Genomic DNA, 19,477 nt, shown 5'->3' with positions numbered 1-19,477 from the left:
CTCAGATCTTCCTTCTTTTCACATAGGCTAGCTCTATATAAATATTTAATATATATCTATAATTCCCAACCAATTTTTTTTTCCTGGTGTCTTGGTTTGGAGGCCTATTTCTGAGGCTATTTGGGATACTGATCCAGATAATTGTATTGGATCGGCTCTAGTTTCTTAGATATGGTTATAATGGCTTTCAATGGGCGAGCAGACAAAGAGTAGCATATGCCGTATGTTCTGTATCTCACAAATTAGAGCTGATAGGGGGAAACTGGTGCCATTTTGGAATAAGCAGGTCAGGGTCCGCAGGTGGCGCAATGGGTTCAACCGATAACTGTTGAATCTCCTGTCCTAAAGGTTGGCAGATCAAAGCCGCGGGCTGGGGTGAGCTCCCACTGTTAGCCCTAGCTCCTGCCAACCTAGCTGTTCAAAAACATGCAAATGTGAATAGATCAATAGGTACTGCTTCAGCGGGAAGGTAATAAAGGCAGCCATGCAGCCTCGACTCCACAGTGTTCTCTGGATGTAGGTGAACTACAACTCCAAAGCTCAAGGTATTGACCACCAAACCTTTCCAGTATTTTCTGTTGGTCATGGGAGTTTGGTTCAATTCCATTGTTGAAGGAGTTCAATAATGCTCTTTAATTGTAGGTGAACTATGAATCCCAGCAGCAACAACTCCCTAATGTCAAGGTCTGTTTTTCCCAAACTCCACCAGTGTTCACTTTTGGGCATATTGAGCATCCGTGCCAAGTTTGGTCCAGATCCATCATTATTTGAGTCCACAGTGCTCTCTAGATGTAGGTGAACTACAATTCCAGAACTCAAGGTCTATGACCACCAAACCCTTCAAGTATTTTCTCTTGGTTGTGAGAGTTCTGTGTGCCAAGTTTCATTCAATTCCATTCCATCGTTGGTGGAGTTCAGAATGCTCTTTGATTGTAGGTGAACTATAAATCCCAGCAACTACAACTCCTAAATGTCAAGGTCTATTTCCCCCAAACTCCACCTGTATTCACATTTGGATATATTGAGAATTTTTGTCAGGTTTGGTGCAGATCCATCATTGTTAGAGTCCACAGTGCTCTCTAGATATAGGTGAACTACAATTCCAGAACTCAAGGTCAATGCCTACCAAACCCTTCCAGTATTTTCTCTTGGTTGTGAGAGTTCTTTGTGCCAAGTTGGTTCAATTCCATCATTGGTAGAGTTCAGAATGCTCTTTAATTGTAGGCGAACTATAAATCCCAGCAAGTACAACTCCCAAATGACAAAATCAATTATTTATTCTCTGTTGGACCTGCTGATTGGTCATGGGAGTTCCGTGTGCCAAGATTGGTTCAATTCCATTCCATCGTTGGTGGAGTTCAGAATGCTCTTTGATTGTAGGTGAACTATGAATCCCAGTGACTACAAAATCAATACCCCCCCCCCCCCCCAATATTCAAATTTGGGCATTTTAAGTATTTGTGCCAAATTTGGTCCAGTGAATGAAAATACATCCTGCATATCAGATATTTACATGACGATTCATAACAGTAGAAAAATGACAGTTATGAAGTAACAACGAAAATAATGTTATGGTTTGGGGTCACCACAACATGAGGAACTGTATTAAGGGGTCGCGGCATTAGGAAGGTTGGGAACTGCTGCTCTAGAAGGAGAGAGCAGTTCTGCATAGCCTTTATTCCTCTGGGGATTGTATTGAACACTGGTTTTTCGATCAGTAGCAAATCCCCGGGATTTGGACATCCTTAATGCAGCTCTTCCCATCCGCTGACTGTTGTTGTTCTCCGGCATCCCATGGGCCTCCTTCCCGCCTCTGGTTAGTCATTGTGACATCATGACAGCCCAAAGCCGGTCGCTCAATCCTGCCAGCTTGCCCTGCCTGAGACATGGCCTCCTTTAATTACTTTTCTCCCTGACATCCTCCAAAAAGAAGGGGATTTGGTAATCGGAGTCTGCAGGTTCCTTGCAGATAGGAGCAGTCAATTTTGCCTACTTGTGCTGCTCCGTACCGTTATGCAAACAGCGATGATGTTTGCATAAACATTGTGTCAGCTCTGATTTATGATGTCCCTATCCTAGGGTTGGCTTGGCAAGATACAGTCAGAGGTGGTTTGCCATTGCCTGAGCAGAAATTCAAGCCTTTCTCTCCCCAAATCTCCCCAAATCCTTATGTAGGACTCAAATCATTGCAATTTTTGCAATGTAGCTCGTTTCTGTGTGTGTGTATATGTGCCTTTGAGTCACCTGTTGATTTATGGCAACCCAATAATTTTGTAGAGTTTTCTAAGGCAAGGAAGACTCAGTTTTATGTGTTGTCATGGTTGGAATCACTGGGTTGCTGTGCTCCCTCTGTCAGCTCCAGCTCCTCATGCAGGGACATGAGAGAAGCATCCCACAAGGATTGCACCATACCACTGTATAGTAATATTATTAGTAATATTACATGTAATATAAATATATAATTATAATATCTTATTATTATTATTATTAGTAGTAGTAGTAGTATTATATTGCATTACATTATAATATTATAAATATTATTCGAACAGCACAGGAGACAAGGTGGAACTGTCCCCTGCCCCCCCCCTTCACTCTGGCCCAGAGCGGCAGTTGGTGCTGATGGGAAGGGTCTCCAGCTGATGACATATTGTAGTGAAATTGCTACTCTATGTTAAAGTTTTGGTGTATAGCTCTATGTTTACAAATGGCAGATAGGGAAGAATAGGCACAGACAGGGTAGCAACAGCAGAGATAGGATTCATTTGCATATGTGAAGCCGATTGGTCATATGCAGATTAGTGTAGGCCCAGGATTTGAAAAGGCTGTTAGGCCAAAATGACAGTTGGGGAGAGCAGAGTTGAACATTCCAAAGGGGCGGAGCCAAGGTTCTGAAAGAGGCAGTTAGAGTGAGGGAGTTTGAAAATGACAGTTAGGAATCTGTGTGTGAAGAGGAGAGTTGGTTTTTGAGTGCCTGATAGAAATAAGCAGTTATGAAGATGTGTTAAAGACTTCTGATATAGAGAAGCAGATAGCTAAATAGAGCTCGAGTTTTAAGGAACATAAAGAAGGCTAGTGTTGCCTTAGTTCAGAATGTAATTCAGCCAAGAGCGTGTAAAGGAAGTAACATGTTTGTGAATGTGAAACATTGATAGTTTATTCAGAAAAGTTAACCAAGTAAATGATACTGACTGTAAGCCTCAAGATTGCAACAAAACACAAATGTAACCACAAGCGTTGGAGCCAGAAGTTATAAATAAACTGTGTTACTTCGTTATACGCAAGAGTGTTTCATTGCCTGTGATATAAAGTACAAAGGTTCAAGAGCATACAGAAAGTCCCAGCCAATATAAAAGAAGAAACTGAACTAACATATGGCAGCAAAGTGGTTTTTAAAAGAGGAAATAGTCTCTCTCCCTCGCCACACATATCCATAATAATAATATAATAAAATCATAGGGAGTCCAAAAGGGTCCCCAGTCATCGTTGTCATCATCATCATACAGTTGGAAAATGGGGTTTATATATGTCCAGGGTATGTATGGCAAGAACAGTTTTCCTGTGGATGGATCTTTGTTTTGACTCTCGTGGCTTGTTCTTGGTTTGGTGATGTCTAGCAAAGAAGCTCCAAAACAGCAATTGAATCCCAGGAGAAAATTGAAACCATGTGAGCCAGCTAACATCTCTCTGTGTGTCTCTTCAAGTCACCTGTCTTCTTACAACAACCTTATGAATTCCATAAGGCTTTCTTAGGCAAGGAATACTCTGATCTCTGCCAGGCTTAAAATAAGTTAAAGCAGGCATAAAGGAGAAAGATGGTTGATGAGCGAATTGCCGGCTCTCAAGGATGCTTCATTTCGGGTGAAATGTGCCCTTTCCTGCAGAGCATAAGCTGGGCATTAGAGCCACGTTGTGCCAGTACCAGAATGGGAGCAAAGTAAAGGGTCTTACAGATGGAAATACGCCTTTATTTCCATCCCGCTGAGTGCCTTTTGAGACCTAAAATGTGCTGGCTACCTTGAAGCTAGGAACAGTGCGGGGGATTTGGCAGAATCACCTTCCAGCATGTTTTGAAGCTCCAATGACTCATTCTGCTGCTTCTGAGCCTCTTTGTCTCTCCCCCTCCCCTCCTTTTCCCACCCCAGAATTCAAAATCAGAACACAGGTATCTCTCGGTTAACAAAGCCAGTGTGTTCCTGGACGTGACTTCTTTTGGCAGGAGAATTGGTGCCAGGAAGAGAAATTACATGGAAAGAACAATAGGCAGTTCAGTGTGTTTCAGAACTATAGTGTTTCAGAACAAACGCACATATGAAATGAAGCAAACAGGTCAGCTCAGTCTGGTGGAAGTGAACAAAATTATTTTGAATCTTCCCAATACTATCTAAAGGCTTGTCCTAAATGCATCCAGGGATTATAATAGAATCATTGAGTTGGAAGAGACCTTGTGGGCCATCCAGTCCAACCCCATTCTGCCAAGAAGCATTGAAATTGCATCCAAAGCACCCCCAACAGATGGCCATTCAACCTCTGTTTAAAAGTCTCCAAAGTAGGAGTCTCCACTACATGCCAGGGCAGAGAGTTACACTGCTGAACAGCTCTCACATTTAGGAAGTTCTTCCTCATGTTCAGGTGGAATGTCCTTTCCTGTTGTTTGAAGCCATTGGCGGTTGTAGCGAAATTGTTACTCTATGTTAAATTTCTGGTGTATAGCTCTATGTTTACATATGGCAGATAGGGAAGAATAGGCACAGACAGGGTAGCAACAGCAGAGATAGGATTCATTTTCATATGGAAGCCGATTGGTCATATGCAGATTAGCGTAGGCCCAGGTTTTGAAAAGGTTGCTAGGCCAAAATGACAGTTGGGAAGAGCAGAGCTGAACATTCCAAAGGGGTGGAGCCAAGGTTTTAAAAAATAGGCAGTTAGAGAGTCAAAAGAGTGAGTTAGGAATTGCTGTTTGTGAAGGGAGTTAGGGATTCCTGTTTGTGAGAGACAGTTAGGAACTCCTGTTAGGAAGAAGCAGTTATGAAGATGTGTTAAAGACTTCTGATGTATAGAAGCAGCTAGTTAAATAGAACTCAAGTTTTAGGAACATAAAGAAAGCCAGTGGTGCTTTAGTCAGAATATAATTTCAGTCAAGAGTGTGTAAAGCAAGTAACATGTTTGTGAATGTGAAACATTGAAAGTCTGTTTCAGAAAAGTAAACCAAGTATATTATACTGACTGTAAGCCTCAAGATTGCAACAAAACACAAATGTAACCACAAGCATTGGAGCCAGAAGTTATAAATAAACTGTGTTACTTTGTTAAACACTTTCTCCAATACTGTAGATTGATAATGACCTTCCATAGCCCTTCTTGTTTTCTCCTTAACAAAGCCTCTTCCTTACAGCTTCTTGCGAGTTGTTTGAATGCTGCTTGCATTGGACTAATGGATGCAGGGCTACCCATGAGTTCCTTGTTCTGCGGAGTGACCTGCGCCTTGGACGCCGATGGCAACCTCACCCTGGATCCCACGGCGAAGCAAGAAAAGGTGGGTGCAGAATCAAATGCCATGGCTCTTTCAGGTCATGGAGAAATCCTTCAGCTTTTCTTAATCTTGATGCTTAAGGGACAGAAAGCCAGGGCGGATTGGTCTCTCAGTGGGGATATATCTGAAGCAGTGTTTCTCAACCTTCCTAAAGCTGTGACCCCTTAATGCAGTTCCTCATATTGTGCTGACCCCCCAACCATAAAATTACTTTCATTGCTGTTTCATAACTGTAATTTTGCTACTGTTATGAATCGGAACATAAATATCTGATATGCAGAATGTATTTTCATTCATTGGACGAAATTTGGCACAAATACCTGATGTGCCCAAATTTGAATACTGGTGGGGTTGGGGGGATTGGTTTTGTCATTTGGGAGTTTTAGTTACTGGGATTTATAGTTCACCTACAATCAAAGGGCGACTAAAATGATCAAGGGTCTGGAGAACAAGCCCTATGAGGAGCGGCTTAAAGAGCTGGCCATGTTTAGCCTGAAGAAGAGAAGGCTGAAAGAAGACATGATACCCATGTATAAATACGTGAGAGAAAGTCATAGGGAGGAGGGAGCAAGCTTGTTTTCTGCTTCCCTCCTCGGATTCAAACCTCCGACCTGTTGGTCTTCAGTCCTGCCGACACAAGGGTTTAACCCATTGCGCCCACTGTTTTGGTGATGTCCAGCAAAGAACCTTCAAAACAGCGTTTAACCCACTGCGCCATCGGGGGCTCCAATAATAATAATAATAATAATAATTCAACTCCAGGATCAACTGGATTCTCTTGCAACTATCTCAAGGAAGAGCATCCTTGGTCGGCAGGTATCATGTTCTGGCGCTTGCTATTATGCAGAGTCTCTTCCACTCGGCCGCCCCCTCCCTGCTTAGTCACCCAAGAGGCACAAATTGAGCCACGTGCGGCACACAAAAGCACCACGGCCCTATCATTGTTCCCCTTATCTGCTCCCGTGAGTGAACCGTTTACAGTGGCCTGGCAGGTCAATCGCTTTCCGGATGCCCTGATTCCGGCTGCCTCTCCTAATGGTTTTCCTCGTTTATCGGGAGCCAGATTCAATCCATCGCCAGCTGCCTTCTTTACCCAGGACTCTCCTTCATCAACTGCAGTTTGGCTCCGCTTCCTTTTCGATTCCCTGCCAAAAACTCTTGCCTGATTTGGACGGTCTCTGTCTCCAGAGAGAAAACCAGGCAGAGAATAATAGTAAGAGAGGGGCAAGTACGAATTTAGAGCCTGGCCCAGTGTCCAAGACCATCGTGGCCTCTGTATTGCACAGATTATTTTCTCTGCCCTTGTTTTATGTGTGTTGCTGATTCTGAAATGTAAACAACAGATCCTCCGTTGAATTTCTGGGGGAAATGGAGCCTGCAGACTAAGCACTGCAGAAATCTGTGACCAGATGCAACCTACAAACATTTTAAAAAATACATTTTGCTCTGCTGGAGAACTGAAGAATAATTTTACCGTTGGCTGTACCGAGAATGCCTGGGGAAAAAATGCAAAAGGGGAAACCAATTAGGTGCAAGAATAATTCGATGAATAATTCCTGGAGTGTTTTGAATATATTTGTTTGCGGGAGTTCAACATTTGAATAGATGCATCTCTGGCTAGGATTCCATTTACAGGAGAGATGTGTCTCCCAAATAGGACAGAAATGTGAGTCCTGAGCTACTTTGGGAAAAAAAATATTACGTTCAGCCTAGTTTCATAAATAGGCGATACAAGAACATACTCTATGGAAAATATGCTTTAAAACAGTCCAGTGGTTCTTTGTCACTCTGGCAGAGAGCATAAACCAGATGGTTAATCATGAGTCTTAATTATTTTCAACTGCACACTGAATATATATACACACACAAACTATACGTACTGGCAAGGATGCTCAGAGTAGGTTACAAACGAAGTATCATAAAAACAAGCCACTAAAGCATAAGTAAATCCTTCCACAGAAACTAAACTGTGTTAAATTACTGAACATTAAAACAGCAGCAGGAGGAAAGCCAAACTGAAACGACCACAACCAATTCAATCAGTTAGGTTCAGACAGCGGAAAATTGGAACAGAAAGTCCAAGAGAATAACGCAGCCTTCTCCGGGTGCCGAAACAGGAGCAGCGTGGGTGCCAAGTGGATGTCTTTGGGGAGTGTGTTCCAAAGTCATTGTGGTATTACAGGAAAATGGAATCTCTCAAAAAGATCGAGAAATGGGATATAATAATAATAATAAACCTTTATTTATACCCCGCTAACATCTCCCAAGGACTCGGTGTGGCTTACAAGAGGCCGAGGCCCAACACATCAATAAAACAACAGCATAACAAATACAACAATAAATAAACTCAAAAAACAAGCAATAAACATTAAAACAATAGCAATAAACATTAGACAATAACACCATGACACATTTAAAACTAAGGCCAGGCCAAATGTAATGATTAAAATTTTTAAATTTTAAAATATATTTAAAAGCAAGTGGGTCCAAATGGTTGAAGTTGGTCCTTTGCAAATAATAATAATAATAATAATAATAATAATAATAATAATACTACGAGGGTTGAGTGAAAAGTAATGCCCCCACCTTTGTAACTCCTCAACGGATGGCGGTACTGGTATGCAGCAAGTACTGGCTTACTCAGTAGACTCTCCTCTACAGTTCCATTTTGGCAAAAAGCCTTAGCATTGAACAATTGTGTTGTTAAAGTGCAAAATAATGCTACCCCTCTATTCTGCCTTGGTTAAACCACACCTGGAATATTGTGTCCAATTCTGGGCACCACAATTCAAGAGAGATATTGACAAACTGGAATTATGTCCAGAGGAGGGCTACTGAAATGATCAAGGGTCTGGAGAACAAGTCCTATGAAGAGCGGCTTAAAGAGCCGGGCATGTTTAGCCTGAAGAAGAGAAGGCTGAGAGGAGACATGATAACTATGTGGGAGGAAGTCACAGGGAGGAGGGAGCAAGCTTGTTTTCTGCTTTCCTGGAGACTAGGACACGGAACAATGGCTTCAAACTACAAGAAAGGAGATTCCATCTGAACATTAGGAAGAACTTCCTGACTGTGACAGCTGTTCAGCAGTGGAACTCTCAGCCCCGGAGTGGAGGCTCCTTCTTTGGAGGCTTTTAAAGAGAGGCTGGATTGCCATCTGTCAGGGGTGCTTTGAATGCAATATTCCTGCTTCTTGGCAGCGGGTTGGACTGGATAGCTCATGAGGTCTCTTCCAACTCTAGGATTCTATGATTCTAAAGTATGGAACCCCGCGCAGATGGTCGGTCAATGCGACTTAAGCAACGTGCAGTCATTGAATTCTTGACAGCAGAAGGTGTCACCCCAAAAGAGATTAATCAGAGAATACAAGCTGTTTATGGTGATTGTGTTGATGTGAGTACTGTGCGTCATTGGGCGAGTAAGTTTAAAGATGTTGAGGTGGGAACATCTGACTTGCGTGACAAACAAAGAGTAGGACGTCCTGTGACAGCAACCACTGAATTTCACAAGCAAAGGGTTGACAGATTGATTCAGGACAATTGTCATATCACTCATGGAGAAATTTCAAGCATAATCGGCATTTCACAAGAATGTGCTTTGCTTGGCTATTGGAAGATCTGTGCATGATGGGTACCCAGAATACTGGCGTCTGAAATGAAAGCACACAGACTTGAAACTTCAGAGACTGGATCTCACCACCGTACGGCATCCTCCATACAGTCCAGATTTAGCACCATCTGACTTCCATCTGTTCCTGATAATGAAAGAAGATGTATGCGGACATCATTATGCTTCTGATGAAGACATTGAGAGAACTATGAGACGCTGGTTGCGGAAACAGAATGTCGACTTCTTCCATGACGGCTTCAGAAAACTTGTTCATCATTGGCAGAAATGTATCCAATTGTCTGGTGATTAAATGAAAAAGTGCATAGCGGTAGTTAAAGAGCACATTCTAAGGATTATTTCTGCATTTGATTTATTAAAATATTCCCATCTAAACCCAAATAACGAAGGTGGAGGCATTACTTTTCATTCAACCCTCGTATGGTTAGAATACTTTCCCTCTTTCCTCTCATGGCTTGTTCTTGGACTTGCAGCTCTTCTGATGTCTGTGTTGGAGTCTCCATTGGCCTATAGAGCCCATCTCCTTGCCACCATGGTACTTACCTTCCTAAGACCTATAGGTTGCATGTCTTTGTATTTTGTGTTCTCCTTTCTTGGAAGACCATTTCACCCCCTCCAGGTTGCAGATTCCAGCCTCTGGGTCTTGATTGTGTTGACTTACCAGATTCTCTTTGTTTCCTACAGGAAGCTCAGGCAGTCCTGACGTTTGCCATTGACAGCATTGAGAAGAAAGTGCTGATGTCCAGCACGAAGGGGACATGTTCGGTGGAACAGGTAAGCTTGGCTCAGCTGTACATATTGAAACACTTCCAAAATCATTATGTTATTTATTACCGGTCCCTGTCAAAGTCTGCTTCTGATCCTATTCTTATGAATGCTTGTGAATATCACTTGTTCAAAGGGTTGACTTCTAACAAGGTCATGTTTTTCTTGACTAGTGGATTTCAAAAGGTGGTCTCCACATGTTCATGGAGATTCACATTTTCCAAACGGATGTGGCAGCATTTTTACCTTTTCAATAAGGTTATGGTGGTGTTATTTCCAATAGGTTATAGAATTTCCAGTACATGACGCACTGGATGTCAGCGCAGAACACACAATTGGCCCGAGAAATGGTAGTTTGGCTAAGACAGCATTTCTCAACCTGGGGGTCAGGACCCCTGGGGATGTTGCAACGGGGTTGTCACAGGGATTGCCGAGGACCACCAGAAAGCACAGTATTTTCTGTTGATCATGAAGGTTCTGTGTGGGAAGTTTGGCCCAATTCTATCATTGGTGAGGTTCAGAATGCTCTTTGATTGTAGGTGAACTATACATCCCAGCAACTACAACTCCCTAATGTCAAGGTCTATTTTCCCCAAACTCCATAGCTGTTCACACTTGGGCATATTGAGTATTTGCACCAATACTCAATATGCCCAAGATCCATCACCGTTTGAGTCCACAGTGCTCTCTGGATGTAGGTAAACTACAACTCCAAAACTCAAGATCAATGCCCACCAAACCCTTCCAGTATTTTCTGTTGGTTATGGTTGGGGGATCACTACAACATGAGGAATTGTATTAAGGAGTTGCAGCATTAGGAAGGTTGAGAAACACTGAGCTAAGAAGCCAATGAGTGCAATAATTAGAAAATATCCTTAGCCAAAATGTGTAATTTGCTGGCCACGCTTACTCGTTGCTACGTGGGGCTGTATAGGATCATTTAAGATATTTATAAAAATAGTTTCCATGTCAACTTGTGACTTAGTGTGTGTATGTATATATATTTATATGTGCCTTCAAGTGACCTGTTGAAGAGACGTAGCCAAAAAATACATTACAACGCATGCACAAAACCACATATATACCCATATATACAAATATATACACACCTGATGACTTATGGCATTCCCATGATTTTCGTTGGGTTTCCTTAGGCAAGGAATAATCAAGAGGTGGATTTCTCATTTTTCCCCAGTTTGTTCTTTTGAAATATAGCATTTGTTGTTGTTGTTGTTGTTGTTGTGTGCCTTGAAGTACTGGTAGTTTCTGACCCCATCACAGGGTATTCTTGGCACAATTTGTTTAGACTAGGCATGGGCAAACTTGAGCCCTTCCGGTGTTTTGGACTCCAACTCCCACAATTCCTAACAACCTCAGGCCCTTTCCTTTTTCCCACTCAGTCACTTAAGCAAAGACATTTGCCTTTGGCTCCCTATCAGGCTGAGAGAGTGTGACTTGCCCAAGCTCACCAGTGTAGTCCACAGATGAGCAGGAATTCGACCCCAGATCTCCAGAATTGTCATCTCATGCTCAAACCATCGCACAATGGTTTGGATCCCCATTTTTAAGAAGTCTTCCCTGACACTTTTCTGCTGGGGTGACCACAACGATTTGCAATTTCAGATACGAAGACCAGAAAAATTAAATGTCATGCCACAGAGTTATTTCAAGCCAGTGATATAATTTCCAGGACTCAAGTCTCAGATTATTTTATTTTTTTCATCGTTTGCTTTCCATAGACTTTATAACCCGCGTTGACCGTATCGCACAGACTTATTGGATTTTTGCTGCAGGTGTCAGATATACTAAACTCAGCCTTGGGAGATAACTCCCATCCCAGATTTTCTGCTTTGGGTGATAACACCAAGCAGGGCTGTGAATATGCTGTGATTGTGCAGTGCAAACATGGTATTTGGTGCAGGATGCCGTCATTTACTGTTTTGTGAATTTCAGCTGTTTTTTTAAAAAAAGGATTTCCAATTCCATCAGTTACAAAATTAGCCTTCAGAGATATAAATAAAAATGTGATGTTTGTTTGTGGGATTAACATAATTTAAAAACCACTCGACGAATTGACACCAAATTTGGACACAATACATTTATCAGGACAACAAGTGACCATCACTCATAAAAACACTGAAAAACACAGCAGAAGAGACTTAAAAAGCCAAAAAATAAAATAAAAAATACATTACAATGCATGCACAAAACCTCATATATACACATATACACAAATATATACACATACATATATACACACACAAAACACATATACACAGACTGGGCCACAGCAACGCATGGCAGGGGACGGCTGGTGTGTGTGTGTGTGTGTATACATACATACATACATACATACATACACTAGCTGTCCCCTGCCACGCGTTGCTGTGGCCCACTCTGGTGGTCATGGGAATTCTGTTTGGGAGGTTTGGCCCAATTCTATCGTTGGTGGGGTTAAGAATGCTCTGTGATTGTAGGTGAACTACACATCCTAGCAACTACAACTCCCAAATGTCAAGATTCTAATTCTCCCAAACTCCACCAGTGTTCACATTTGGGCATATTGAGTATTTATGCCAAGTCTGGTCCAGATCCATCATTGTTTGAGTCCATGGTGCTCTCTGGATGTAGGTGAACTCCAAACACAAGGTCAATGCCCACCAAACCCTCTCAGTATTTTCTTTTGGTCATGGGAATTCTGTGTGCCAAGTTTGGTTCAATTCCATCATTGGTGTAGTTCAGAATGCTCTTTGATTGTAGGTGAACTATAAATCCCAGAAACTACAACTCCCAAATGACAAAATCACATTTTTTGAGTGAAGGACATACATTGGGTTGTTAGGTGTCTTGTGTCCAAATTTGGTGTCAATTGGTCCAGTGGTTTTTGAGTTCTGTCAATCCCACAAACGAACATTACATTTTTATATAGATAGATAGATATCTCTATCTATCTATCTATCTATCTATCTATCTATCTATCTATCTATCTATCCTAGTCCACCCCTGCCACATGTAGTTGTGGCCCAGTCTGTGTATAAGTGTTTTGTGAGTGTGTGTGTTTTGTGTGTGTATATATGTATATATGTGTGTATTTATATGTTTGTATATATGTGTGTTTGCGTATATATGCAGTTTTGTGCATGCATTGTAATGCATTTTTTGTTTTGGGGTTTTTTAAATCTCTTCTGCTGTGTTTTTGTTTTTATGAGTGATGGTCACTCATTGGCCTGATAGGTGTATTGTGACCAAATTTGGTGTCAATTCGTCCAGTGGTTTTTGAGTTATGTTAATCCCACAAATGAACATTACATTTTTATTTATATAGATATGTACATTTCAAATTTTCAATGAGTGGAATAAAGATTTACTGTCTGGCATTAGTCCTTTCCACCTCGTTCTGGTTAGCAGAAGTTAGATAAATTATGCAGAATGGGCAGAGAAGTGTATATCTACTGGATTGTCATCATATATGCAGTTTGGGATTACTTTAGCATAGACCTTTTTGAAATATTTATAGTTTTGACAGTGGCACAAGATGGCTAACATTTCGACTGGTTCCTTCTCTCGAGGAGGTAACAAGCATGAGACAACCTGCTTCTGAACTCCTTTCTAAAATAGAAACGTTATTTTAAAAAGGGTATAAGAATATGCCTGTGAGAGAAGGAAAATGAATGTTTGAAAAACTTATAGAATAGAACCTACCGTATATACTCGAGTATAAGCCGACCCGAATATAAGCCGAAGCACCAGATTTTACCAAAAAAAAAAATGGGAAAACCTATTTCTTCGAGTATAAGCCAGTGTTGGAAATGCAGCAGCTACTGTTAAATTTCAAAAGAAAAATAGATACCAATAAAATTACATTAATTGAGGCATCTGTAGGTAAATGTTTTTGAATATTTACATAAAACTGCAATTTAAGATAAGACTGTCCAACTCTGATTAAACCATTGTTCTCACCTTCTTCAATGTCAACGTGCTTATGTATCCTTCCCAAAATAATAAAGAGTAAAACAATAAATGTCATAAAAGTAATGATAAATAGAGTAAAATAATGAAAATGTAATAATAACAGGAATAATAGAGTAAAATAATAAACATAATATTTATTTTTTTTGGTCGTGTCAGGAGCGACTTGAGAAACTGCAAGTCGCTTCTGGTGTGAGAGAATTGGCCGTCTGCAAGGACGTTGCCCAGGGGACGTCCGGATGTTTTGATGTTTTATCATCCTTGTGGGAGGCTTCTCTCATGTCCCCGCATGAGGAGCTGGAGCTGATAGAGGGAGCTCATCCGCGCTCTCCCTGGATTCGAACCTGTGACCTGTTGGTCTTCAGTCCTGCCGGCCCAGGGGTTTAACCCACTGCGCCACCGGGGGCTCCTAACATAATAGTAATAGAGTAAAATAATTAAGGTAATAATCATAATAATAAAAGAGTAAAATAATAAATGTAATAATCATAATAATAAATAGAGTAAAATAGTAAATGTAATAATATAATAGATTAAAATAATAAATGCCACCCAGTGGCTCAGTGGATTAAACTGCTGAGCTGCTGAACTTGTTGACCAAAAGGTTGCAGGTTTGAATTCAGGGAGCTGTCAGCTCCAGCTTCTGCCAACCTAGCAGTTTGAAAACATGCATCTGTGAGTAGATCAATAGGTTCCACTCCAGTGGGAAGGTAACAGTGCTCCATGCAGTCATGCGGGACACATGACCTTGGAGATGTCTACGGACAATGCCGGCTCTATGGCTTAAAAATGGAGATGACCACCAACCCCCAGAGTCGGACACGACTGGATTTAAGGTCAGGGGAAAACCTTTACCTTTACTACTAATAATAAATAGAGTAAATAATAAATACAATAATAATAGAGTAAAATTAAAATGTTATAATAATAGAATAAAATAATAAATGTAATAATAATAAATAGAGTCAAATAATAAATGTTATAATAATAATAAATAGAGTCAAATAATAAATGTAATAATAATAATAATAATAATAATAATAATAACAGAGTAAAATAATAAATAACTTTGACTCAAGTATAAGCTGAGGGGGGCTTTTTCAGCCAAAAAAAGGGCTGAAAAATTCAGCTTATACTCGAGTATATATGGTATATGTTTGTGGCCTGATTCAGACTCTCAAAAACAGAAGAATCTAATTTTAAATACATTATTGTTTTTTAAAAAAATCTGTGTTGATCTGTTTTTCTCTTGTTGGGTGGCACATCCCTTTTTTTAGCCAATTTTTTAAGCTAATATTCACATAAAAGCAGATTTGTTCAGTTTTGCCTTGCCTTGCCTTACTATGCAGTGAGATAAGTGGCACCAGGCATTGGTTATCATGGAAACAGAGGCATGGATGAAATATCTCAGATTAAACACCACATGATGTCCTAGGATCAACCTTCTATATCTTGGTGACTATTAAAATTGATTTTGGGCTCATGGGATATTTGTTTTGAGGAAGCTTTTCCTAACAGGAAGGAGAGATATAGGCATGAGAATGCAGAGCAGTAAAGGCACAATCCTTGCAAATGAATGGAAAAAGAAAAGGAGCCTGAGCTAGCTAAGGAAGGTTAACTCTGTTGATTTAGAGTATTTATATACCTCTCCCTTCTGCCAGAAAAGTTTCTGAGGTGGATCACAAATCATCAAAGTGTTAGTTCCATACTTACAATCTAAATAACACAGGACAAATAACGAAAAGGGAATAGCCGTGAAAAAGGGGATTTTTTTGTCTTGTCAGGAGTGACTGCAAGTCGCTCCTGGTATGAGAGAATTGGCTGTCTGTAAGGACGTTGCCCAGGGGACGCCTGGATGATTTGATGTTTTTATCATCCTTGTGGGAGGCTTCTCTCATGTCCCCGCATGAGGAGCTGGAGCTGATAGAGGGAGCTCATTCGCTTCTCCCTGGATTCGAACCTGTCGATCTTCAGTCCTGCTGGCACAGGGGTTTAACCCACTGTGCCACCGCGGGCTCAAGAAAGGGGATTAAGCCCTACAGATGCGGGATGTTCGTTTCCTCCTCTGGGACCAGATCAATGGCATCTGAAATGGAGAAAGACCTCTCGCCAACCACTGGGTCAAGATATCGTGGAGCTGTGCTGGCTGCTCTTCTCTCCCTTTGAAGCCATAGCAATGGTAGCTGAAATAGATGAGAACATAATAGAAGGAGCAATGTGCTGCATTCCAAGACTGGGAATCACCTCTGTACTTAATACACACTCCTGTCCAAGGTAAAATAGCAAAGCAATTTATTGAAGAATATGTGTGAAAAGCAATTCAATACTTAAAAACCATAGTCCAAATATCAAGAATAATCTACAGAAATCATAGTACAGGAATATCATCAAAAACCAGGAATACAAAAGCAGAATAAATCCAAAATATGCATCAATAGGAGTCTAGTGTCTAGATCCAGGGAAGTAATGCTACCCCTCTATTCTGCTTTGGTTAGACCACACCTGGAGTATTGTGTCCAATTCTGGGCACCACAATTCAAGAGAGATATTGACAAGCTGGAATGTGGCCAGAGGAGGGCGACTAAAATGATCAAGGGTCTGGAGAACAAGCCCTATGAGGAGCAGCTTAAGGAGCTGGGCATGTTTAGTCTGAAGAAGAGAAGGCTGAGAGGAGATATGATAGCCATGTATAAATATGTGAGAGGAAGCCACAGGGAAGAGAGAGCAAACTTGTTTTCTGCTTTCCTGGAGACTAGGATGCGAAACAATGGCTTCAAACTACAAGAGAGGAGATTCCATCTGAACATGAGGAAGAACTTCCTGGCTGTGAGAGCCGTTCAGCAGTGGAACTCTCTGCCCCGGAGTGTGGTGGAGGCTCCTTCTTTGGAGGCTTTTAAGCGGAGGCTGGATGGCCATCTGTCAGGGGTGATTTGAATGCAATGTTCCTGCTACTTGGCAGGGGGTTGGACTGGATGGCCCATGAGGTTTCTTCCAATTCTTTGATTCTATGATTCTATGATTCAGGAACAGTCCTCAAAACTCAGAATCATGAGGCATGAACTAAAAAGAAACATGGAACATGAAACTAGAAATCCCTTGACTTGACAGTTGTTCTGTACTCAAAACACCAACATTGCCAGGACTAAAGGACCTATCTGCTGGGCTACCTAATATAAAGAGAAAATCATGTCTTCTCCCCTGGGAAACTGATAAGGATTTCTTGGCTAATAGGCATTTCGACTTTTATAAACTTTCCTGAGAAGCTCTATTTTGATGGAACGTAAATCTCCTATCTAACTGTTAATTATTCTGTCCACCTGGACTTTCGGTTTCCTCCTCTGAACTCTGATGTGTTTCTGACCTTGCTCCCCAAGTGAACTGCCTTTCAGGAATGTGGCCTTCAGAGACAGATCGCTCATTTTCAGGCCTCAAGATTTCTTGCTGGCTGTCCTGCGAACTTGCAGACCCAGAATCCCCAATGTCATTAGAATGACTAGCAGGCCCAGAAGTCCCAGAGAGATCAGGTGCATGCATAAGCAAAGGCTTAATTAACTACAATGGCAGTTGCAATGGAGGACGGTCTTCTCACCAGCGGCTGAACCAAGGCATTGTGGAGATATACTGGCTGGTCTTCTCCTCTCAGGTCAGGGCAGTGGCAGTTGGAACATGGAGGGAGAGTCTTCCATTAGCCTCTTGACTAAAGTATGATGAAACTGTGTCAGCTGCTTTTCTCTCCCTCTGAGTCCAACGCAATGGCAGTTGCAATGGAAGAAAGACTTCTCATTATCCATTGGATCAAGGCATGATGGAGCTGTGCTTGCTGCTCTTCTCTCCCTTTGAGACTAAAGCAATGGCAGTTGCAATGGAAGAAAGACTGCTCACTCTCCATTGGATCAAGGCATGATGGAGCTGTGCTTGCTGCTCTTCTCTCCCTTTGAGACTAAAGCAATGGCAGTTGCAATGGAAGAAAGACTGCTCACTATCCATTGGATCAAGGCATGATGGAGCTGTGCTTGCTGCTCTTCTCTCCCTTTGAGACTAAAGCAATGGCAGTTGCAATGGAAGAAAGACTGCTCACTATCCATTGGATCAAGGCATGATGGAGCTGTGCTGGCTGCTCTTCTCCCCCTTTGAGACTAAAGCAAAGGCAGTTGCAATATAAGAAAGACCGCTCACTATCCATTGGATCAAGACATAATGGTACTGTGCTTGCTGCTCCTCTTCTCCTCTCAGGTCAGGGCAGTGGAAGGTGAAATATGGAGGGCGAGTCTTCCATCAACCACTTGACTAAGGCATGGTGGAACTGTGCTGGCTGCTCTTCTCCCACTTTGAAACCAAAGCAATGGCAGTTGCAATGGAAAAAAGCCTCTCATTATCTATTGGATCAAGTCATGATTGAACTGTTCAGGCTGCTCTTCTCTCCCTCTAAGGCCAAAGCAATGGCAGTTGTAGTGGAGGAAGATCGAGCCTTGATCTCTGTTGGATCAAGGCTCGATGGACCTGTGCTAGCTGCTCTTCTCCCCCTTTGAGGCTAAAACAATGACAGTTGGAATGAGACACGGACATGTCATTGTCCATTGAGTCAAGTCATGATGGAGCTGCAGTGGCTGTTCTTCTCTTCCTCTAAAGCCAAATCAATAGCACTTGAAATAGAGCAAGGGCATCTCAATAGTCATTGAGTCAAGGTATGGTGGATCTATACTGGCTGCTCTTCTCTCCCTCTGAAGCCAAATCAATGTCAGTTAGTTTATATCCACACAGTCCAAAACTCGCTCTTCCACTCTTCGTTATGCCTGTACTTCTCTTGACTAGTCTTCTTTTGTGTTGTTGAGAGCAATTGCTTCCAAGTGCCGATTCCCACCAGCCTTATTTATTTACAGTATTTATATTCCGCCCTTCTCACCCCACAGGGGACTCAGGCTGGATTACATTGCACATATATATGGCAAACATTCAAAGCCAATTAGACATACAACATATATAGACAGACACAGAGGCAATATAACATTCCAGCTTTTCCGGTTTCATGAGGTTATGCTCAGTTCCAGCCACAGGGGGAGCTGTCGTTTCACCGTCCACTTGTGACATCGAGTCCTTGATGGAGTACTTCCTCATTCTTATGCACTCTGCTGGAAGGTTTTATGGTGTCATAAAGTTGCTAAATTATCCTCCCCTCATAAAGTGGTACCTAAATTTCCTACTCAACAGATGCAACTGTTTTTCGGTCTGCATAGGTCAACAGCAAGCTAGACTATTAATGTTCGGGAGCTCACTCCGACCCGGGCTCATAACCCCTCAGTCAGTAGTGATTTAATGCAGCTGGCTACTAACTAGCTGCGCCACAGCCTGGTTCTTGTGCCCATGTTGAGCCCATTGGCATCAAGCCTGCATTCAGTTCCCAAAGCATTGCATATCACGAGAAATTACTTTGGACAGCCTGCTTTGGTGGGAAGCTTGGGAAGGCTTCCACCAGCCACGCTTATTGAATGCATCCCAGTTGAATCTGTCCCACCCCATCCATCACCTCTTGTTTGTTTTCGGTGGCAGGGAGAAGGGAATTAATTAATTGGGGACGGGAAGAGAGATACA

General features: G+C 41.8%; 1 protein-coding gene across 1 annotated transcript in view; it reads left to right on the top strand.

Annotated features, from left to right (window-relative positions):
- The window catches only part of EXOSC5 (exosome component 5), a 51,735-nt gene that overhangs the window by 19,036 nt on the left and 13,222 nt on the right, over positions 1-19,477 (top strand). The window contains exons 4-5 of the mRNA XM_067460942.1: positions 5,393-5,533; positions 9,839-9,928. Of these exons, the coding sequence (XP_067317043.1) occupies positions 5,393-5,533; positions 9,839-9,928 (231 nt within the window). The remainder of the gene's footprint in view (positions 1-5,392; positions 5,534-9,838; positions 9,929-19,477) is intronic.

Source organism: Anolis sagrei, chromosome X (genome assembly GCF_037176765.1).
Source record: "Anolis sagrei isolate rAnoSag1 chromosome X, rAnoSag1.mat, whole genome shotgun sequence".
NCBI lineage: Eukaryota > Metazoa > Chordata > Lepidosauria > Squamata > Dactyloidae > Anolis > Anolis sagrei.
This window is presented reverse-complemented; position numbering and strand designations above follow the sequence as displayed.